This window comes from Sciurus carolinensis, chromosome 1 (assembly GCF_902686445.1).
Source record: "Sciurus carolinensis chromosome 1, mSciCar1.2, whole genome shotgun sequence".
NCBI lineage: Eukaryota > Metazoa > Chordata > Mammalia > Rodentia > Sciuridae > Sciurus > Sciurus carolinensis.
In genome coordinates, this window is record NC_062213.1 from 16,956,840 (window position 1) to 16,976,872 (window position 20,033).

Below are 20,033 nucleotides of genomic sequence, written 5' to 3' on the forward strand. Positions count from 1 at the left end.
GCCGCGCCCTGCCTCCTCAGGTTTGGCAATCACCGCGGTGGCGTCCACCTATCGAGGGACTCCGTGCTTCCGGAGGCCGAAATTATCAACGGTTTTATTAGATCTCATTAAATGTCCCATAAACATGCCTCTTGCTGCTTGGGAGGAGAAAAGCCAAAGGACCTACCCGACCCCATCTGGAGGCGGGGACTGAGAGAAGGACCCGCGCGAGGGGAAACGACGGCGACTGCGAGGCCGCCCGGGTCCAGGTGAGGGCCTCGCAGCGGGCACTTCTGGGGCGTCTGTCTCGGGGGGCACTGGGCGAGGTGTGGAATGCGCGGCCTCCCTTAGCACTCCTCTGTCCCTGTCTCGTACCCAGATGGACGGAAGTGAGCACGTTCAGCGCCACATTCTACTAATATTTGGGGAGGCTGTGGCCTAAGAACTCGGACCTGTCTGTCTTTGAGGTCTCCTCATCAAAGGTAAGCACTCCTGGACCATCCCTCCATTCCTCCTGAAGGCAGATGTAGTCTTTCTCCTACTTTCTTGCCTGTCCGCCTCATTTGAAATGGTCTGGATGTTTTCTTTCTTTTCCTTCACCAGCAAGTCCGTTAAGTTAGGCCAGAGCCTGCACCCAGCTATCTTAGACCAAGTAGGATAAAACAGGAAGCAAGAAGCCTGGCTGCCTTGGACTTCTAACTCAAAGTACAGTGCCCTATCTGGTTTATGTCAGGGAGCAATGCGGGCCAGGCGGCGGGGAGGGGAGGGTTATCCTCTACTGAGATTATTCCTAAAATTGTCGAATTCTTAGGAATCCCCTTTTCTCGGAATGGAGCTCTCTGTAGTAGGAAGATAAGATCCTCACCCAAAGTCTTTCTACAGTCTCATGTTTTACCTTCAGTTATCCCTGGCCAATAATGATTGCCATCTATCTGGTGCTTAATCGTGTACTAAGTACTGTACTAAGGTTATACCTTTTACTTTTAGTCTTTGCATGGACCTTATTTTGGTAGGTAATATTATCCCTGTTTTACAGAAGAGGTAACTGATGTTTAGATAAATTGCAAGATCACAATGGTAGTAGGTAAGTATTGGGCAGCTAGTATGGCCAAAGCCAGTGAGAGTCAAAATCAGAATTTGTCCCCAAGGCTATCTGAAGCCCAAAACTTGGCGACTTCTTGTTCTTGTTCTTGTTGTTCTTGTTCTTGTTCTTGTTGTTGTTCTTCTTCTTCTTCTCCTCTACTACTACTACTACTACTACTACTACTTCTTCTTCTTCTCCTCTTCCTCCTCCTCCTTCTTCCTCCCTCCTTCCTTCTCCCTCCTTCCTCCTCCCTCCTCCCTCCTCCCTCCTTCTCCCTCCTTCCTCCTCCCTCCTTCCTTCCTTCCTTCCTTCCTTCCTTCCTTCTTTTCTTTTCTTTCTTTCTTCCTTCCTTCCTTCCTTCCTTCCTTCCTTCCTTCCTTCATCTTCTTCCTTCTTCCTTCTTCCTCTTTCTCCTTCTTTCTCCTTCTTCTCCTTCATCAGCAGCCAATTCTGCAACCAAATTGGATCCCTTCTGTCTTCACTGTCTCTTGAAAGTTCCAGTCCCCTATTGTTATTTTCACCATCCTAACTCAAGAGCCTCCAGTAGTTTGCCTGGTTTGTGGTAATATCCTCATTATAATTGCTATTTTTTTGAATCCAGTCTATTTACTACTGCCAGATTAATTTTCCTAACTGCATATCTGGGGAATAACCTTGTGGTTATGACAAAATTCTCAAAGGAAAGCAAACCTGGTGAAGTGGGAGAATTATGAAACCTCATATAGAGAGTTTGAGAGATATAAATTAGCTACTCAACTCATCTTGTATTCCTCCCTGGGTGCAATTTAAAGCAGAAAGAATAAAGCCATTGTGGAGAAAAGGGTCCACAAGGAGTATTCTTAAAAATGTAGTAGAGGAGACAGGTGAGTCCAGTATGTTCATTGGCTTTCCTCTAATTTTATTTTAAAAGTTAAATGTTATAAATATTAAATAAAAAGCTTTTAAAATGAGAACTGCTTCATTCCTTTCTTATCAAGGTTTTAATTATTTCTAATCTTAATTTGATGTAAAATCTTATTAGTAGAATAGTTTACATTTGCTCCCTTTGGTAACATGTACTCAAAACAATTGGAATGTTACAGAGATGATTAGTATGGTCCCTGGGTAAGGATAACATGGAAAACAAAGCCTTCTATTTCATAAAGCCTTCTATTTAAAAAAGAAGGAGATGGAGGAGAAGAAGTTTCTCACACATTAATAGGTGGTCACATAGTTATTCTTATCTTACTCACATAGAACTTTGAACAAGTCTGTAAACAATAGACCTCACTTTCCCCATCTATAAAATAAAGTTTTGAATAAAACCCTGTCAAGTACTTTAAAATACTACCTTAGAACTAAAACTAAATTTGTATAGATGAGGTAATTTATAGAGTGCTTGGGAATTCTCAAGATAAAAGATAAACTTTCAAATAACTGCAATTCACTGATTCTAATCTTTGGTTGTTTTCTACATTGATTTGAATGTTGCACAACTCCTTTGCACATTTATCTCAAGGATATTTGGAAGAGTGTGGTGCGTATATTCACATGTAGAATACCTGCATTCAAAAATACAATCTGTTCATTCATCTTTGATGGTTCAAAAAACCTTTTTGCAGCTTTCAAATGTTTTGTATGAAAGATGTGTAAAACCTAGATTGAATTTCCTGAGGACATTCATTAGTCAAGTTTATGTTTCAAGCAACAAAAATTGATTCTCGACTCTCTTAAGCAAAAAACAAATTCATTAGAGGTTTATTTTCATTATTCTTCAAGTCCCAGGAAAAACCATCCAACTGATTAAGGTTATTGGATCATATACCTTAGCTGGAGGGAGGGAGGGAGAGAGAGCACGTGTGGCGCAAGCACATGCAGTGGAAAACAAGCACCCCACCATGCATACACACTTCCAACAAGTGTGTTAAGTGTTTCCTTCAAATGGACGATGAGGATGCTGATATGAAGAGTAGGGACTGATAGACAAATTACATACTATAAATTTATCTTCTGCCTTGAGAATTAAACTAAAATTCAAACATGCCAATCAAAATTCCACTATTTTAATTTCCTGGTTTTGTAAATACCAAATAAACAGGAAGAGTCTGTATTTAGTTAACAAGAGAGACAACAGAGAATATATGGTATTAGAATCAATATTGGGTATATATTGACTGACTTTGGTTCATTCATTCAACAGACATTGATGAGCACTTTCTTTGTGTTTGGCAGTACCAGCCCAGTTCTGCTCTTCACTAGTTCTGCCTTTAGATAAAGTACTCAACCTGTCTGATCTTTCGTATGTTCATCTGGAGGAAAAGAAAAAAGCTTAATATCACCAGTTGAGACATGAGAGTCCTGCATTATCTAATTAAGCCTTATTAGACTTGTCCAAGGACCCAGCACTAGTCAATAATAGTGGCAGAACCAGGCTTATAACTAATATTTTTCTGATTCCAGAGCATAAGATCTGATCCTTGGCAAGTAATTTTTCATGCTTTTTACAAAAATTAAAAAGTTTATTTCAGGGACTGGAGATTAACTCAGCAGTAGAGCACTTGTTTAGCATACTCTCTGACCTGGGTCCAATGCTCAGCACCACAAAATGAAAAAATTAAAATGAAGTCAACATTTTTAAGTACAGTATGTTGTAACAAATTTTGGGAGAAATACTTATTGACACCTCAGTATTATCATACATGACACTTTGCAATGATTATATATGGTGCAGGAGTAATGTAAAGATTGGGTTGTCACGTGAGATAATCTTAAGTAGGATTTATTGTACATTATAAAATGAATGATAAAAGTTTGTCTAGAGTGGTGATCAAGCATAATGTGAGATACTAATGAGAGGAAGAGTATAAGTAATATTAAATTTAAAACATCTGTCAAGGCAGGCATCCCAGAGAAGAACATATAGTCTTGCATCACTGAATGATAGGATACATTCTGAGAAACATGTCATTAGGCAATTTCATCTTTTTGAAAACACCACAGAGCATACTTAAATTAAGATGGCTATGTTGACACTGGGTGATATAATCCTGTTGGGACTGTGGTCATATACATGGTCCACTGCTGAGCAAAACATTATTATGTGGCACATGACTAGTATCCCACTGGCAGGTGGAAATTACAGGACCTTTCACCTAAGGTGGGGTCCCAGTAGTTCAGTCTTCTGATGATCACTTCTCATTTTGCAGCTGTTTTAGTTAGCTTTTTTATCTCTGTGATCAAGAGACTCAACAAGAAAAATAACAGAAGGAAAAGTTTATTTAGGGCTCATGGCTTCAGAGGTCACAGACCACAAATAGTCAATTCAATAGCTTTAATGGTGGAAGAGTATGGCAGAGGAAAGCTGCTCAGGACATGGCTATCAGGAAGCAGAGAGAGAGGGGGCGGGGAGGGAGAGAAAGAAAGAAAGTAGTGGTGGGAGGAATCTGCTCACCAGAGACAAAATGTACCCCGAATGCATGTCCCCAGTGATATCCCTTTTCCAGTCATAATACTCTACCTGCCTACAGTTACCACCCAGTTAATCCCTATCAGTAGATTAATCCACTAGTTAATCCATGAATTAATTATGTTACAACTCATAATCTAATCTTCACTTCTGAATGTTTGTTTTTTAACAAACAAATGTTGTCTTAACGTGACTTTTATTTACATTTATCAGCATCAATTCACCACTAAACAGTCTTGCATTGTCTCATGCATGAGCTTTTGGAGGAGCATCTCATCTAAATCATAACAGTTATACCAACTGAGTAAGATAAAAGCTTCTGGGAGAGGATTTGGGTTTGTAAAGACTTCAACTTACACAGATTCAGTGTAATCCAAATTTTAAAAAATCTCAATAGGTTTTTTTTTTTTTTTTTGAAAATGAGAAGCTAATTTTAAAATTCATAGGGGAATGAAAAAAGGCCAATAATAGACAAGGCAATAATAAAGAACACAGTTGAGTGCTCACTTCGGCAGCACATATACTAAAATTGGAATGATACAGAGAAGATTAGCATGGCCCCTGCTCAAGGATGACACGCAAATTCGTGAAGTGTTCCATATTTTTGAGAAGAATGGGGAAACTTTAGATGATGCAGAAGGAAATGAGAGAAAGAGGGGTATGAAAAATGGTGGAATGAGACAGACATCGTTACCCTATGTACGTGTATGATTCACGAATGGTGTGAATCTATGTCATGTACAACCATAGAAACGAAATGATGTACTTCATTTGTGTACAATGAATCAAAATGCAGTCTGTAAAAAATTAAAAGATAAAAAAGAATAATATTATGGCATTTGCAGATAAACGGATGGAATTGGAGAAACATCATGTTAAGTGAAATAAGCTAATCCCCAAAAAATCAAAGGCCAAATGTTTTCCCTGATAAGTGGATGATGATATATAATGGGGGTGGGGCAGTGGGGGGTGAGAGAAGAATGGAGGAACTTTAGATTATGTAGAGGGAAATGGGGGGGGGTATGAAAAATGGTGGAATGAGACATCATTACCCTATGTACATATATGATTACACGAATGGTATGAATCTACATCATGTACAACCATAGAAACGAAATGATGTACCCCATTTGTTGTACAATGAAACAAAATGCAGTCTGTAAAAAAAAAAATAAGTAAATACTGATTATTCTAAAAAAAAACAGTTGAAATATTTTTTACTATCAAATATCAGCTATTTTAAAGCTGATGATAACATAATGGTATTGATGCTTGGAGAAAAAAACTGACCCATGGAACAGATTAGAAAATCTAGAAAAAGTCCCACATGGATACAGTCACCTGATTTATGATAAAAGTGTAGTGGGAAAATATTTTTTAAAATCCAGCAATATAATGGGACTTTGGATATAACAAGCAACAGCATATCACATAACAGCAAAACATTCTAGAGGCATTTTCCCTAAAGTTGGGAACTTGGCAGGTTTGTTTGCTATATCACTACTATCTAATGTTTTGTTAGAGGTGGGGTATGGAAATAGGGCAAATTCAAATGCTTCTCTTTTTACCAAGGTTTAGCTTTTCTCTTTAAAACTGCTCCTTGGATTATTGAAACTTTTTAATTACCTTCTAGAATTCTTAAAAATTAACTTTGATAAGTTTTTGACAGTGTTCCCATTGCTTTTAGGAGGAGATACTCTGCCATTTTGCAAGTCTTCCATTTTACTCCTGATAGTGGGTAGGGAAATACCAAGAAACCTCTAGGGGACACCTTGGTATAAGACATGTTCCTTTCTGCCCTTGGTATAACAGTAATCCTTCCTCCTGATGATCAGATCCAGTGACCACAACCAGGATGTGACTCTTCCTTACCCACTGGTCTCTCGTCACAAAAAATCTGAAGTGACTGGGAAACCTCAGCAGGTTATAGTTTAAAGGGTCAATTATTGTGTTTACTGATGAATGAGTTGTTCTGTTGGGAATCAGGACGTCTAGACATATAAAATTGTGGGATTGAGAGACACAAACACCCCACATGGGATTCTAGGAGTAAGTGGGTGTGTTGATTTCCTATTGCTGCGGTAACACATTACTGCAAACTTAGTGGTTTCAAACAATAGGGATCTATTTCCTTATAGTCCTGAAGGTCAAGGTATCAGCAGGGCTGCATTTCTTCTGGAGGCTCCAGGGGAAATTCTATTTTCTTGACTTTATCAGTTTCTCAAGCCCACCTACCACATTTGTAGGCTCATGGCCCCTTTGTCACATCACTCCAATCTTCTCCTTAAGTCACATCTACTAAATGAAACTGCCTCTCTTTTATTTAAGAAACTCTGTGATAATCCAAAATAATCTCCCTATGTTCAGAGCATTAACTTAACCAGCTCTGCAATTTCCATTTACCTGTAAGGTATCGTATTCATAGATTTCAGGTATCAGGATGTGGACATATTTGCGGGCCATTATTCAGCCATGCCCTAATGGGAATTCTGTTTTTACCATTTCAACCACAAGTACATATTCTATCTGTATGGGACACAGCACCATATGATGGGTGTTGATCTAGGTGTATACTGCACCCTGGTGGGCGGCATTCTCTCTTCTCAGGGTATTCTCTTCAAACTTTTGCTTCAGTTTCATCTTCAAAAATTGTTTTACACATTCCATCTGACCAGCATTTTCTACGTGCATTATGTGACAGGACCAGTGAATCCTATGGTCATGTGCCAGTGACACACCTCCTTTGCTGTAAACCAGGTCGGTAGGTCAAAGGCAGTATTCTGCAGGGTACGTATTGATGGCTCAAACACCTGCAACCCTGGATAGTATTGCTGGTCAGCATCTTATGGGCAAGAAAGGCAAACGCGTGTGGAGATGGGCAGTTTCTTGTCGAGGTGCATCACTGCACCTTCTAGGATGGAGGAATCCAGTATAACCTGATGACAGGTACTGCTTGGTTTCCTTGAGGGGAGGCACCAGGTCAGAGGTTGGGTGGGGAACATTAAGGACTGGCTGCTTGGTGGGTGGAGGCAGTGCTGTTGGCCTCTTATGAACTTGCCTCCCTGCAAGTTGACTTTGTTCATAAGCTCATTGTGCCTTTATTGGGAGAGTTGATGGATACAGGTGCTGAAATTAACTGGCAAAGTTTGTCCGTTTGGCTGTTCAGTGCCTCCTACACAGTTGATTGTCTTTGATAGGCGCTATTATGCAACACCAAGATCTTTGTGTTCCCACCCCATGATTTTCTCCACAGCTGCTTCTCCAGGCTTCCTTTCCCCCATCTTCCATTCTTTCTCATTCCAGACCTCTAATCAGTTAGCTAACCTATTTGCCACTTGCCATGAAAGTATATTCTTACTTCAGGCCACTTCGTTTCTCAAAGTCAATGACCAGGAATACCGCTCCACATTCTGCCTTTTGGAAGGGTTCCCCTCACTGTTGTCTTTTAAGACCACTACTGAGTGAGCCATGGGACAGCAGCAGTCTGTCTGTGAACTGATAGTCCAAGAAAACTCACTGAAGTTAGCTAGACTTTTTTGCCTCTATCAACTGGATATAAGAGCCCTTCAAGTGGCCATAATTGTGAGCTGAGGGAGGGACATTGGTAGAGTTATACCACCTGCCTGTGCCACCTGTTTTCTCTGGCCTTGCCTGTCATCAGTTCTAGAGCAGGAATTGACTTGTCAAGTCTAACAAAACCCAGCTTGATGGGAAACTGACCACATGATTCCTTGACATCCCATGAGATGCTCAGTTCCTGCTAAGGCGCATTATCAGGCACAGAGCTGGTGTTTTGTTGTTTATTTTCTTCAATAGGTGGTTCTCTCCTGCAGATGGCAACCTTGCTACGGGACACGTAGGGTCTGTCTACCTTGTGATTCGCCCACTGGAGCGTGCCATAAACTTCCATGGCTGCTTCTCTTACCACAAATACTTTTACCATAGAATCTCCTGAACTGAATGGCCCAGGCACCAGGGCTAATTACACTGCCGCTTTACCTGCCATAGAGCTTTTGCATGCTTTGGTCCCACTGGAAACTGGTACTCCTCAGTCTACCTCAGTGTATGAGTCAGAGCAGGTTCTGAGTTACCACAGAGGCCTCAAGAGATCAGTATGCTTCTTTGATGGTGGAATAATTTGGGTAATGAGTGGATGACATGCAATGATTGGTTCTTTACTGTGAAGGAGATATCTTGGCCCTCATGAAAACTACTGGACCCTAAAAATGTCACAGATATTATAGGCTGCTGGATGTTATTAGAGATTATTCCCATTCCTTAGTGTACACTATGCTAACTGCTGTTTATCTGACAGCATAGTGTCATCAGTATAGTAGGTCAGTGTGACCTTTTGTGACATGTTCAGGTGGTCTAGGTCTCTTCAGACTATATTATTATAGAAGATGGAAGCGTTAACATAACCCTAGGACAAGACTATAACTGTACTATGTCTGTCCAGCACCCTTAGGACCAGTTCCATGCGTATGTCCATGGCTCCTGTTGTTACATGTTGGCAAGGTCTGCATCTCCTTTGCCACACAGGCCATTTTCAATTGTTGGAAGTAGACACACAGAATGAAGTAACAGAGGAGTTACTTCATCACAGTGCTGCGGGACAGCTGTTTTGGGTTTTTTTTAAACAGGTTTTGTTACATTTGAGTTCTTAAGTTATTTTTATAATGTAGAGCTTCGTTTTAAAAAAATAGAAACTACTAAAAGGATAGAAACTAGGGTAGCCTCTCTACCCATTTGTATCTACTGACCTACCTAATGCAATTGAAAGGGAGGGAGAGTGCACACAACATTTAGTTTGAGTCTTAATTCCTTCAACATTTTGTTTACTTTTCACTCAACCATGACCTTTAAAAAGTCAGAGACAAATATCTCTTTTGACATTTTCTGAAGTCTGAAATTGTGTGATGAATGATCAAAAAAATCTTGCAGGTTATTGTCATGTCTAATCAGAAAAATTTCATTGCATTATTAATACTTCAATAGTCGCTTTATAAGTAAGCATTCTAAACAGGTAGAGCAAAAAATTCTTATGTACTTCATATATTGACATTTTGTGTCAACTGAAGTACATGTGCATAGTATTACTAGAGTGAGTTTCTTTAATGGCTGTGAAAGTTAGTCAATTTATATACACATTATAAACTTTTAAGTAGTTTAAAAAAACTGGACAAAATACATGAAAAAATAGGACTGTCAAAGAAGTGTACATAAGCAAGGACAGTGGTCCATCAGAGATGAAAAGCAAAACAAGCGAGTCATATGTGACACAGGGAGGGGGAACCCAGGTGTAGACCCAACTGGGATTTCAAGGCACCTGGAATTCACAGGGTAGAATACTAGACAGGAGAGAAAAGGGAGAGAGGGAGGGAGAGGGAAGGGAGAGAGGGAGAAGTAATACAGTTCTACACCTTTTGCAAAAATGAAAGAATACATGCCAAGTCAACATGAACGTAAACAACATTTTTCTCCTGAACATAAACACAATTGTTCTTCATTATGAACTATGTGCACAAGACTAATTCCTTGCACAGTTCCATGTCACACAGTTGTTGGAAATGAGGGTGGATAGATTAGGGAAAAAGACTCTTGGGCTTGAGTGTGCCTTGAGTACATTTTAAAGCATTTTATAACGCTGGGATTCTGGTAAATTATGAATTTCTAACACCCCAGTTTAACCATGTCCTGTTTTTGCTTAAGACCCTTCCATGATGCCCCATGGCCCACACCGTGTCCTGCCTGGTCTGACCACCACTCAACCTTGCTCCTTCCTCTCCCTCCACCCAGGCCTGTTTCAGCCCCCACCCCTCCACTGGGCACCTGCACACCCTGCTTTCACTCCTGGAATGCTGTCCCTTTGGTTCACTCACCAATTCCACTCTCTTCAGCTCTCAGTCATCATGTCTGGGGACACTCTTTCTGACCTTCCCAACCTTGTCAACCCTCATCACGGCTTCCCTGTGCACCACCAACCTCCCCTCCCACATTTACTAGAATGTGAGTTACATGAAATGTTACATGTGGGTGGCATGTGACTATTTGATTAATGCCTATCCATCGAGTGTGAGATTATTATTTTATTTTATTGTTGTCTGGTTTGTCTACTATTTTATGCACAGTGATTACCACAGTATCTGATATATTGTTCAGGTTTAAAAATATTATGAAAAGGTGAAGAGAGGGAAAGGAGAATAAAGGACAGACCTTGGAGGCACAGATGAAGTAGTTCAGGTTGCTTTTATTTCCACAGCTTGTCCACTAGATGGCAGCATTAACAGTTACAATATCTGAAAAGGAACTTTGATTTCAAAATGCCCTGTTTTGGGGGTGAGCATTCCCACACTGCTGTTTTTGTTACCTCTATCATATGCCTTACGGATTTGGAAGCCACCATTCAGAATACCAGGCAGAAGTATTTCTTGCCTGTAAGTTTACAAAAAATCCAAATGATGACTTAAATAGGTCTGTGTATATGTATGCAGGAGTAGGGGTGGGTTTGCAGGATTGTTTTTATTTTCATGTGACAAAAAGTTCAGTGATTAGAATTTTCAGGGCTGGTGGAGCTGATCAAGGATATTCTTAGGATATCAAGAGTCCTACAATCCTGCTCTACTCTGTCTGCTTGGAGAGATGGCTGCTGCATCTTCAGGGTCAGAGACCCCAAGCTCTCTTTGGGGACCTCAACCTACATCTCCTTGCTACTACAACTGCAGAGGAGGCAGCTGCCCTTCTTTTTAAGGAGAAAGGGTGACTCAGATGGGCACAGTGAGTCAACCTCAGTGTCTCCTACGGTGAGTGAATCCACTCTGAGCCCCAGTGAAAGGGAGCCCCTGGTGAATGTAGAGAAGGACCCAGAGGAAGGACTCCATAGTAACTGCATGGTAAGGCCCAGAACATTTCAAGAAGACAGAAATAGCCTTGCCTGAGGCCAGGAGTTCTCACTTCCTCTGCCTTTACCAGTTTACCTCAACTCAGATAAAATTCAGCTCTTGCTTTCCTTCCTGAAGAAGCTTTCCCAAGTTTTATTCTTTAATTACATCTATTTTTAACTAATAAATAAAAAACATAAACATTGAACCATGTAATGTTTCAAACATGCATATATTATGTAATTTTTAAATCTGCTCAAACGTATCTGTCTCCTCAGTTCTAATTTCTTTATGGTGAAAACATCCAAATCTTCTAGCCTTTGAAATACACAGTACACCATTGTTATGTGTGGTCTCCCTGCTGCAGCAGCACACTGGAACTCACTTCTTCTAAATGTAATTTAGTGCCATCAATTGACTTTTCCCCACTCTCCCCAGCCTCTGGTCACCACCCTTCCACTCAACTTCTGTGAGATCAACTCTTTAGATCTCATATATAAGTGACATCATGTGGTATTTGTCCTTCTGTGCCTGGATTATTCCTGTAACATAATGATTTTCAGTTATTTTTTTAAAAGTTTATTTTTAGTTTTAGACTGCATTTGATGCATTGTACACAAATAGAGTAAAACTTTTCATTTCTATGGTTGTACATGATGTAGTTTCACACCATTCATGTAATCATACATGTACATAGGATAATGATGTCTGTCTCATTCCATCGTTCAAACTCCATCCCTCTCCCCTCATTTCCCTCTACACAATCCAAAGTTCCTTCATTCTTCCCTTACCTTCCCCCCAGTTTCATTCATGTTATCACAAATGACAGAATTTCATTCTTTTTGATGGTTGAATAGTATCTAATTGTGTATATGTGCCACATTTTCTTTAGTTATTCATCAGCTGAAGACACTTATGCTATTTTCATTTCTTGGTTATTGTGAATAGAGCTGAACCACAGGGGTGTAGCTGTTTCTTCATGTAAACCAGATGTATGGAAATCCTCACAGTCAAATTGGGAAATATGGCTACTGTATACCAAGGCTGACAATGAATGAATAGTCACTATATGCCAGTTACTGTGATGACAGCTTAACATGTTAACTCATTTAAACCTATCAGCAACCCTAGAGGACATGTGTAGCTGTTAACCTAATATACAGATGAGGAAACTAAATCTTGAGAGATTCATGACTTGCCTCAGGTGACACAGAAAGTAGAACCAGGAGTTGAATGAATGGAGTGACAGCTAGCAATTGGCAGCGATTACACAGCTTAAGGCCAGAAACTTGGGTTTTGTATGATTTAGGCAGTGATTCTTAACCCTTTTTCTACCAAGACAAACTTTATAAGACATCTCCCCTACATTCATTTAGGAATGCCAAATTGGAAGAATGGAGTTAGTTACCCCTACTCTCATTTGCTCCCTAATTTAGTCAGTCATAACAACAAAGTCACATGGTCTTGATTTGAATTCATACTTGAGTCCACTGATCTTTTACTTTTCAAATCTTCCCACCTCCTACCACTCTAGTCTGAGCCACCCCAACTTCACAACTGGACAAGCACAGAAACTTCATCACTGGTCTCCCTGTTTTTTATCATGGATCTCCTCCAGTGATTTGGGGAACTGTACTTTCACTCTAGAATAACCAATACTTGTGTAAACTGCTTATTAGATAATAGCCATGTGAAACACTTCAAAAAAAGCCCTCATGTTTTCAAATAAATCCATGATCAAGTGAATATTAAAACCTTATGCTCAAGGTCAGAACTTAGGTTAGAATTCAGAACTTATGATTACACAGATGAGCCTTATTTTAATAAGCCACGCTGTTTTTCCTAGCTATTTAGCACAGTCTCAGTGTGATCACTGGAAGACAAATGAAATTATTTGGATGGTCTAGAATCTTCTTTCAAGACACAAAATATTTTAAAAGATTACCACAAAAAATTGAGACCAGCTTAAGCTGAAGCATTAGGGGCCATTCTCATGGATCCCTTGTGTCACTCACTGAATCCACCTCCTCTAGCCAACTATAGAGCAGGGGCGACATTCCAGATCCAGAACTATGTGATCCACATGGGGAGCATAAGATTTCACTGGCTGGATGTGCAGGATTTGTGTCTTCCATAGTTTCCCATGCACCTGCTGAAGAAGAACGGCAATTCGAGTTTCTGCTGATGCTGCCCACCTTTGCCACTCCAACTTGGTGGCTTGTGAAAGTAGTTTACTCCTAAAATCTCTGGTAGGGCCATTTTCCCATTCATTGGTGATAATTTTCTGGGGATAAGGCCAATGTTCTTTCTCCATTTTGCTGCTTCCAGGAGGCTGGAGATTCTTCCCTGGGAAAGATTCCACATTTTGATGGATATGCAAAATGCCCCAGTATCCCGGCGTAGCAGCTGGCAGGCAATGGGCCAGCCTTCTTCTGAGCTGGGAATCAGACCCAGGTTCACCCTATCTGCAATGTTTGAGAGCTTCAGTTTCCTGTTATCCCCAACGTGTATTGGCAGCGATCTGCTACTCCGTTGATCTCCAGGTTATTTCTTAGAGCAACTACAGCCTGGGATTCCACTCACAGGCGTGGACAAAGGCAGCACCTGCATGAACTAGGAAGGGCAATGTAAAATAACCAATCCCTGCATAAAAGATCCACCAGCACTTCTCCAGCACAGGGCAGCGATGCCACTCGCAGCTTTTTCGGTGATGTTTCCAAAGGAGAACATGCACTGGGTCACGTCAAACTTATATTCGGATGCCATTATCCACATGCTCTACCCATCCATGGTCGCCATGCAACAGAGTCACTGCTGGAGTTCGAGTGCCATCTGGAAACACCCGCCCTCGTTTTGCTAAACGCTGGACGCCAAGTGCCAACGCAACGGTCTCCCAGAGTTCTGGTTCCAGATTTTTCCACTGCTTGTTTTGGAAACAGTCTTCATTAACAACAGGAGGTCCCATGTCTTTTGCCAAGATCGGGCAAATCAGCCTCCAATTCAGCTGACCACTTCCCTCCCCGACCCTCTACCCAGCGACTCATTTCAAGGCACAGCCTTCGGGCGGGCGCACAGCCCTGGGCCGCCTTTGAAGGACGAGGATCCCGCAGCTGCGTCAGCACGCACGTGCTGCCTGGGGCCACGCGAGTCCTCAGCTCCTGCAGGTGCTGCTCCGGGAGGGTCTCCCCCAGCACCGGCAGCGCCACGGTGCCGTCGGGCATCTTTTCCACACGGTGCTGTCTATCCAAGAGTTTCTGCTTCTCGAGATATTCTCTGTATCGCTGCGTGAACCGCGGCTCGGTCACAACCGCGACAACTGCCACGGGCTTCCCACCTTCTCGCTCCATGTTGCTGGCGCCCTCATGCTTTCCGAGCCAACAGCACGACTCCGCGCAGGACCAGTACACACTTCCTCGTAGGTCCGCGGCCACCTCGGGAAGAGATTCCCACGCCTCGGCGAGGGCGGAAGTTACTGTCAAATAAACAAGCCGGAACGAAAGATACAGATGCAGTTGACGATTGGAGGCTCTGTTGCCCGAGTGAAGCCGCTTCCGCCATCTTCCTTGTGGTCGACCATAAGTTGCTTCAGGCTAACTAATAATAGCAATGAATTTTATGGGACTTACAGACATCAGATTGTAAAAAGTTAACCCTATGTTATAATTTTGGACAAACATACCCCAGATGTTCAACAGGTCTACGTGTAGAGCTGAATATCTACAGCAAAGCTAGTGGGAAACTAATAATGTATTACCCACTAGTGTGACCTCCAAAATTAATGAACTTTAAGTCAATTAAGGGAAAATGAAGCTAGAGGGTTTGTTTAAATTTTTCCTCAGTACAACTGCAAATTGAGTGCATATCAGAACCTTTGTGCACTCTTTAATACTGCTCGTGAATCCAAGGAGACTGGTGAACTTGAAATGAGGGACTGAATTTGTAGAAAGACTTTCTGTGGTCTAGTTTTGCTCTCAGAGTAGCATCGACATTCACCTTATGTGCTCAAAGTGAAGAGTTAGATATAGCTTTCTTTGTAAAGATTGTCATCACTTCATTGTCCTGCAGTTCAGAAAACATGTGTTTGGAAGTTCAAAGGATCTGGGTTAAGGTAAATCATATCACCTCTCACTATGGAATCTCCATCTTTAAAATGGGAATTACCTTAATTGTTTTCAGAGATTGCTATATTGATTAAATAAGTTACATGTAAAATGTTTTTAAACAATGACTAATTAAGAGTCAGACTCACAAAGATATAATGTAACCAGTTGTATTGATCAGATGACAACTATTAAATACCTTTGAAATGCTTTGATATCCCTAAAAGGGACAAAGATGGAATTCACTTCAGTTGAATTCAAATAATTGAAAATTATAACTTTAAAGAACCCATTTCTACTTATCTCCTACCAATCTACAGGTTAGGATTTTGAGACACAGAAAGGTTAATGTTAACTGAAGTCTCCAATTATTTTTTTTGGTTTTTCTGTATGAACATGTTCCTACCCATTCAAGCAGTAATACTTTTCCATGAGTGTCTAAATAATCAGAAATTCAAACAAAGGTTGATAACTCAGATTATCCTTGTTGTTTTAACACTATAGATGAAAGTGTAACCAAACCCAGGTTTGGAGTCTCATCCCATGCAAAAATTAATGTCCAAGATGCAAGGGGAGAAAGAAAGACTTTACTCAGAAGCCAAAAAATGGAGATGAAAGAGCTCTGCTTGCAAATCAGCTTCTCAACTTCTAAGAGGTTTAGGGGTTACAAATCTAAGATAAGAATAATAAGGGAGAGGGATGGGTGAATAAAGGGCAGGGTATTAATGTCGATTCTGGAAGTAAGTGGAGATCTTCCAGGAATTCAAGTGCCACTTGTCATTACTTACTTGGTCTGGAGTTTTGGTCATGGTGGCTGGTAGGTTTCTTTCTTTTCTTTTTTTTAATTCCATTTGTTATTTTTAGTATAACATGACAGCAGGATGTGTTTTGACATATCATATATACATGGATTATAACTTCCCATTTTTGAGATTGTACATGATGTGGAGTTACACTGGTCATGTATTCACATATGAATACAGGAAAGTTATGTCTGATTTGTTCTACTGTCTTTCCTATTTCCATCTCCACTCCCTTCCCTTCACTCCCCTTTGTCAAATCCAGTGTACTTCTCTTCTTTCCTACCCCCACTTATTGTGGGTCCAGCATCTGCATATCAGAGAGAATATTTGACCTTGGTTTTTTGGGGTTGTCTTATTTCACTTAGCATAATAGTCTCCAGTTCTATCCATTTACTGGAAAATGCCATAATTTCATTATTCTTTAGACTTAGTAGTATTCCAAGGTGTATATGTACCACATTTTCTTTATTCATTCTTATCTGTTGAAATCTGATAGGTTTCTTTGACCTTAAAGTGGAGAGGGGAACTAGGTAAGTTTAGGTCAAGTTAACCCTGTGTTATAATGTTGGATGAAACAGATCTGAAACGTCCAACAGATCTACATATAAAGTAGAGTATAATCTGACCCCCAAAGGAAAGCAACAAAGGAGACAGATACAATCCATGAAGCCAGAGATACCAATTACATTCCATTACAGTCGCCCAGGAGATTTCTGTAGTCCCAAGTGAAAAGTCAGTGTATTCAGCAAAAGCAGCCTTCAGGTCCCTCAAGAGTAACTAGGCAACCATTATCATTATAGCACGCAGATCAGAGGTGTTATCTACAGCAAAGTCAGTGGGAAATTAATAAGGTATTGCCCAGCTGTGTGACCTCCAAAATTAATAATTTGTAATCAGTTAAGGGCCAGTTAAGCTAGAGGGTTTATTTAGTTTTTCCTCAGTAATTAAAGGTTAAATGAATTATGGCTCATCTTTTAGGTGGGAATTTATCTAAATATTGATATGATGATCATACACATTCTAATGGCATTGGAGGCTATTCCTTATACAGTGTTAAATTGCAAAATATGCAGAATGCCTTAGATCTTGGCTATTGTTTGTGTATTAATACAAGTTGATTAGGGCATACTCTAAAATGTAAACAAGTATATTTCAAGTGGTTTTTTGCATATGATGCAATTATAGGCAATTAGCGTTTTTTGTAGTCTAGGGATATAGTTCAGTGGTAGAGTGTTTTTGCCTAGCAAGCAGGAGGCCCTAGTTTCAGTCCCCAGTACCACAAGAGAGTTTTCTTTTGTATATTTTTGTCTAATTACAAGTTGTATATGATGACCGAATGCTATTTTTATGTTTCAGAAAATCTTTGATGCAGCTAGGAAATTGTTTCTTGGGTCCTATACAAGTGGAAACTTCCTTTGGTTTATTATTTGTGGTAGCGGATGAGAAAATTATATCATACAAAATGTTCTTTCTCTAGAATTCCTCCTGTTCCAAAATCCTATTCCAAAGTCTATCTGACACCTTGCAATAGTTATTAAAATAATGGAGTACAGACTCTAGCCCAGGCTATACCTTTCTTTTATCTCGGATAAACAAAATGTAGGGATATATAGTTTGAAAGCTGGCTTAACATTGGAAATCTGGAAATAGTCCTTTTGAAAATTTCAGAGCTACAGGGCTGGGGATGTAGCTCAGTGATAGAGCTTTTGCCTAGAATGAACACAAGGCCCTGGTCTAGCCCACCACCACTACCACCACCACCACACACACACATTCATTCTTTCTCTCTCTCTCTGTCTCTCTCTGTCTCTCTCTGTCTCTCTCTCTCTCTCTCTGTCTCTCTCTGTCTCTCTCTGTCTCTCTCTCTGTCTCTCTCTATTTCTCTCTCTCTCTCTCTCTCCAGACTTACAAGGGAGTAACACTAGTAGATGGCCACCTTGATCCAGTGACACTCAAATACATGGCCTCACTTTCCCCACTGGTTTACCTAAGTTCATTAAAATCAGAACAAAGCAAAAGCCATCAGCAAAGACAACCATGAATGACTCATGGGTTCATATCAGAGGGAACTTCAGAGGAGAAGTGGGTCAGGGAAATTAAGTGAAAGTGGAGAGGAGGATGGGCAACCTTTGTCACACACTGCTCTCCTGAAGTGACCAGCGTAGTTCAATCTGCATTACTCTCAGTCAGAGACTCTGGCTGGAGATGTGTTTGTTACCACCTTCCTCAGGACAAGGGGCACATACTGAGGACCAGGGTCCATTCGCCACCCTCTCTCTGGAGAGCTGTATTCCTTCCTTAAGGGCTTCTCTGCCCAACAAGCTACAGCGTCCATGTGGGAAGGAGGTTCTGGATTTTACTGGGTTGGTGCACAGGCACCTTCCCCTGCCTTGAGAGCCAAGGGAACAGAGAGGAATAGTGGTTCCCATTCTTCACCGTTCTCCCTGCCCCTGGAATGCCTTTCCTTTCCACAAGGTGCCTCTTCACTTGTTCGCTAATTTCAGGACGTCTTCTGCGGTTTGGAACGTCACTTGCCAACCTGCCCCACCCAGTGCTAAGCTCATTATAGCCACTGTAGATGGTGCAGTTCTTGCCTTCGTAGATCTCAGTGTTGACTTGCAGATACGCCCACAAACAGCTCTAATGCCACGGGTCGAGTGCTCTCCTAGTTTCATCCAAAATGTTCTGTGAGCATGGAGATCAGGTCGTCCCTCTCCTGCACTGTGGAGAGCACACCCTGTGGCTTTCCCTCCCTCCTTGATGCTTCCCCCTACAGCCATGCTGTTCTTCCCTCTACACGTTCACCCTATTCAGTGCTTCCAGAGTCAACACTTCCAAAAACTGAACTCAGCTCATGAAATGCCCCTGCCAGTCTTCCGGTTCTCTTGTCAGAAACCAAGGGCTTTTCTTTTATTTTTATCTCTCCCGTGTCCTCAGCTCTCACAACCAACCACCTCCCCTTTTAACGGACTTTACTTCTACCTAGTTCTCCAGGGATCCCCTTTTCTGCCCAGAGACACTGCCCAATACCTGGTCTCTTCCTCACAGCTTCCTAAGTGAACTTACTGCCTTTGTTTATTTCTCTGGTAACACCTTTATTTGATATCATTGTATCTGAAGTAAAAAACCAAATAGGAAGAATTTTCCTATAAACCTTTTATTATATAAAATATTTCACTGTCACAGTATAAAGCACATTATGTCATGCAAAATTGAATAGTTCATAGTTGTGTATTGATTTTGAATGATTCATATTGAACCTAGAGCTTGTGGTTTTGCAATATTTAAAATTATAAAAACGTCTACATGAAAGGTTCTCACTTAATCCATTGCTAGATTACATTACTGAATCTTTTTCGTTCTAGACCAAAAACATTTAATATGGGTATGCTTTTTAAATGTACTGCATTACTTAAGATGTGAACAGTGAAATGAATACTTGAGGCTACCGCCAGAGCGTCTCCTGGCTCATACGTGAAGACTTGGGCTGTCTACATCTTTTCTTCTTTGACTCACTGGCTATGCAGGAGTGCCTTGCTTAATTTCCAGATTTCCTTCTATTATTGATTTTAATTTCATTCCACTGTGGTTCGAGAACACGTTTCGTGGGGCTTAAATCCTTTTAAGGCTGTCTTATGGCCTGCTGTGTGGTCTGTCCCAAGAACAGCCCGTGGGCGCTTGAGACGAGGTGTATCCTGCTCTGTGGGGTGGAGTGTCCTGAGCATGTCTGCCAGACCTTGT

General features: G+C 41.0%; 1 protein-coding gene and 2 non-coding genes across 3 annotated transcripts; 2 read left to right on the forward strand and 1 right to left on the reverse strand.

The window, feature by feature from the left end:
- Positions 1 to 2,095: 2,095 nt before the first annotated feature.
- On the forward strand, positions 2,096 to 2,201 carry LOC124968525 (U6 spliceosomal RNA). The gene has a single exon (XR_007105750.1). It is a non-coding gene; the product is annotated as a U6 spliceosomal RNA (small nuclear RNA).
- A 2,806-nt stretch (positions 2,202 to 5,007) lies between these two features.
- On the forward strand, positions 5,008 to 5,114 carry LOC124968972 (U6 spliceosomal RNA). The gene has a single exon (XR_007105900.1). It is a non-coding gene; the product is annotated as a U6 spliceosomal RNA (small nuclear RNA).
- Positions 5,115 to 12,163: 7,049 nt separating this feature from the next.
- Positions 12,164 to 14,845, reverse strand: Trmt12 (tRNA methyltransferase 12 homolog). The gene is given in 8 exon segments (XM_053743302.1): positions 12,164 to 13,777; positions 13,780 to 13,899; positions 13,902 to 13,958; positions 13,961 to 14,039; positions 14,041 to 14,091; positions 14,093 to 14,143; positions 14,145 to 14,343; positions 14,345 to 14,845. Coding segments are annotated over 8 exon segments (1,308 nt in total). The 5' UTR covers positions 14,737 to 14,845; the 3' UTR covers positions 12,164 to 13,418.
- Between the last annotated feature and the right edge of the window lie 5,188 nt (positions 14,846 to 20,033).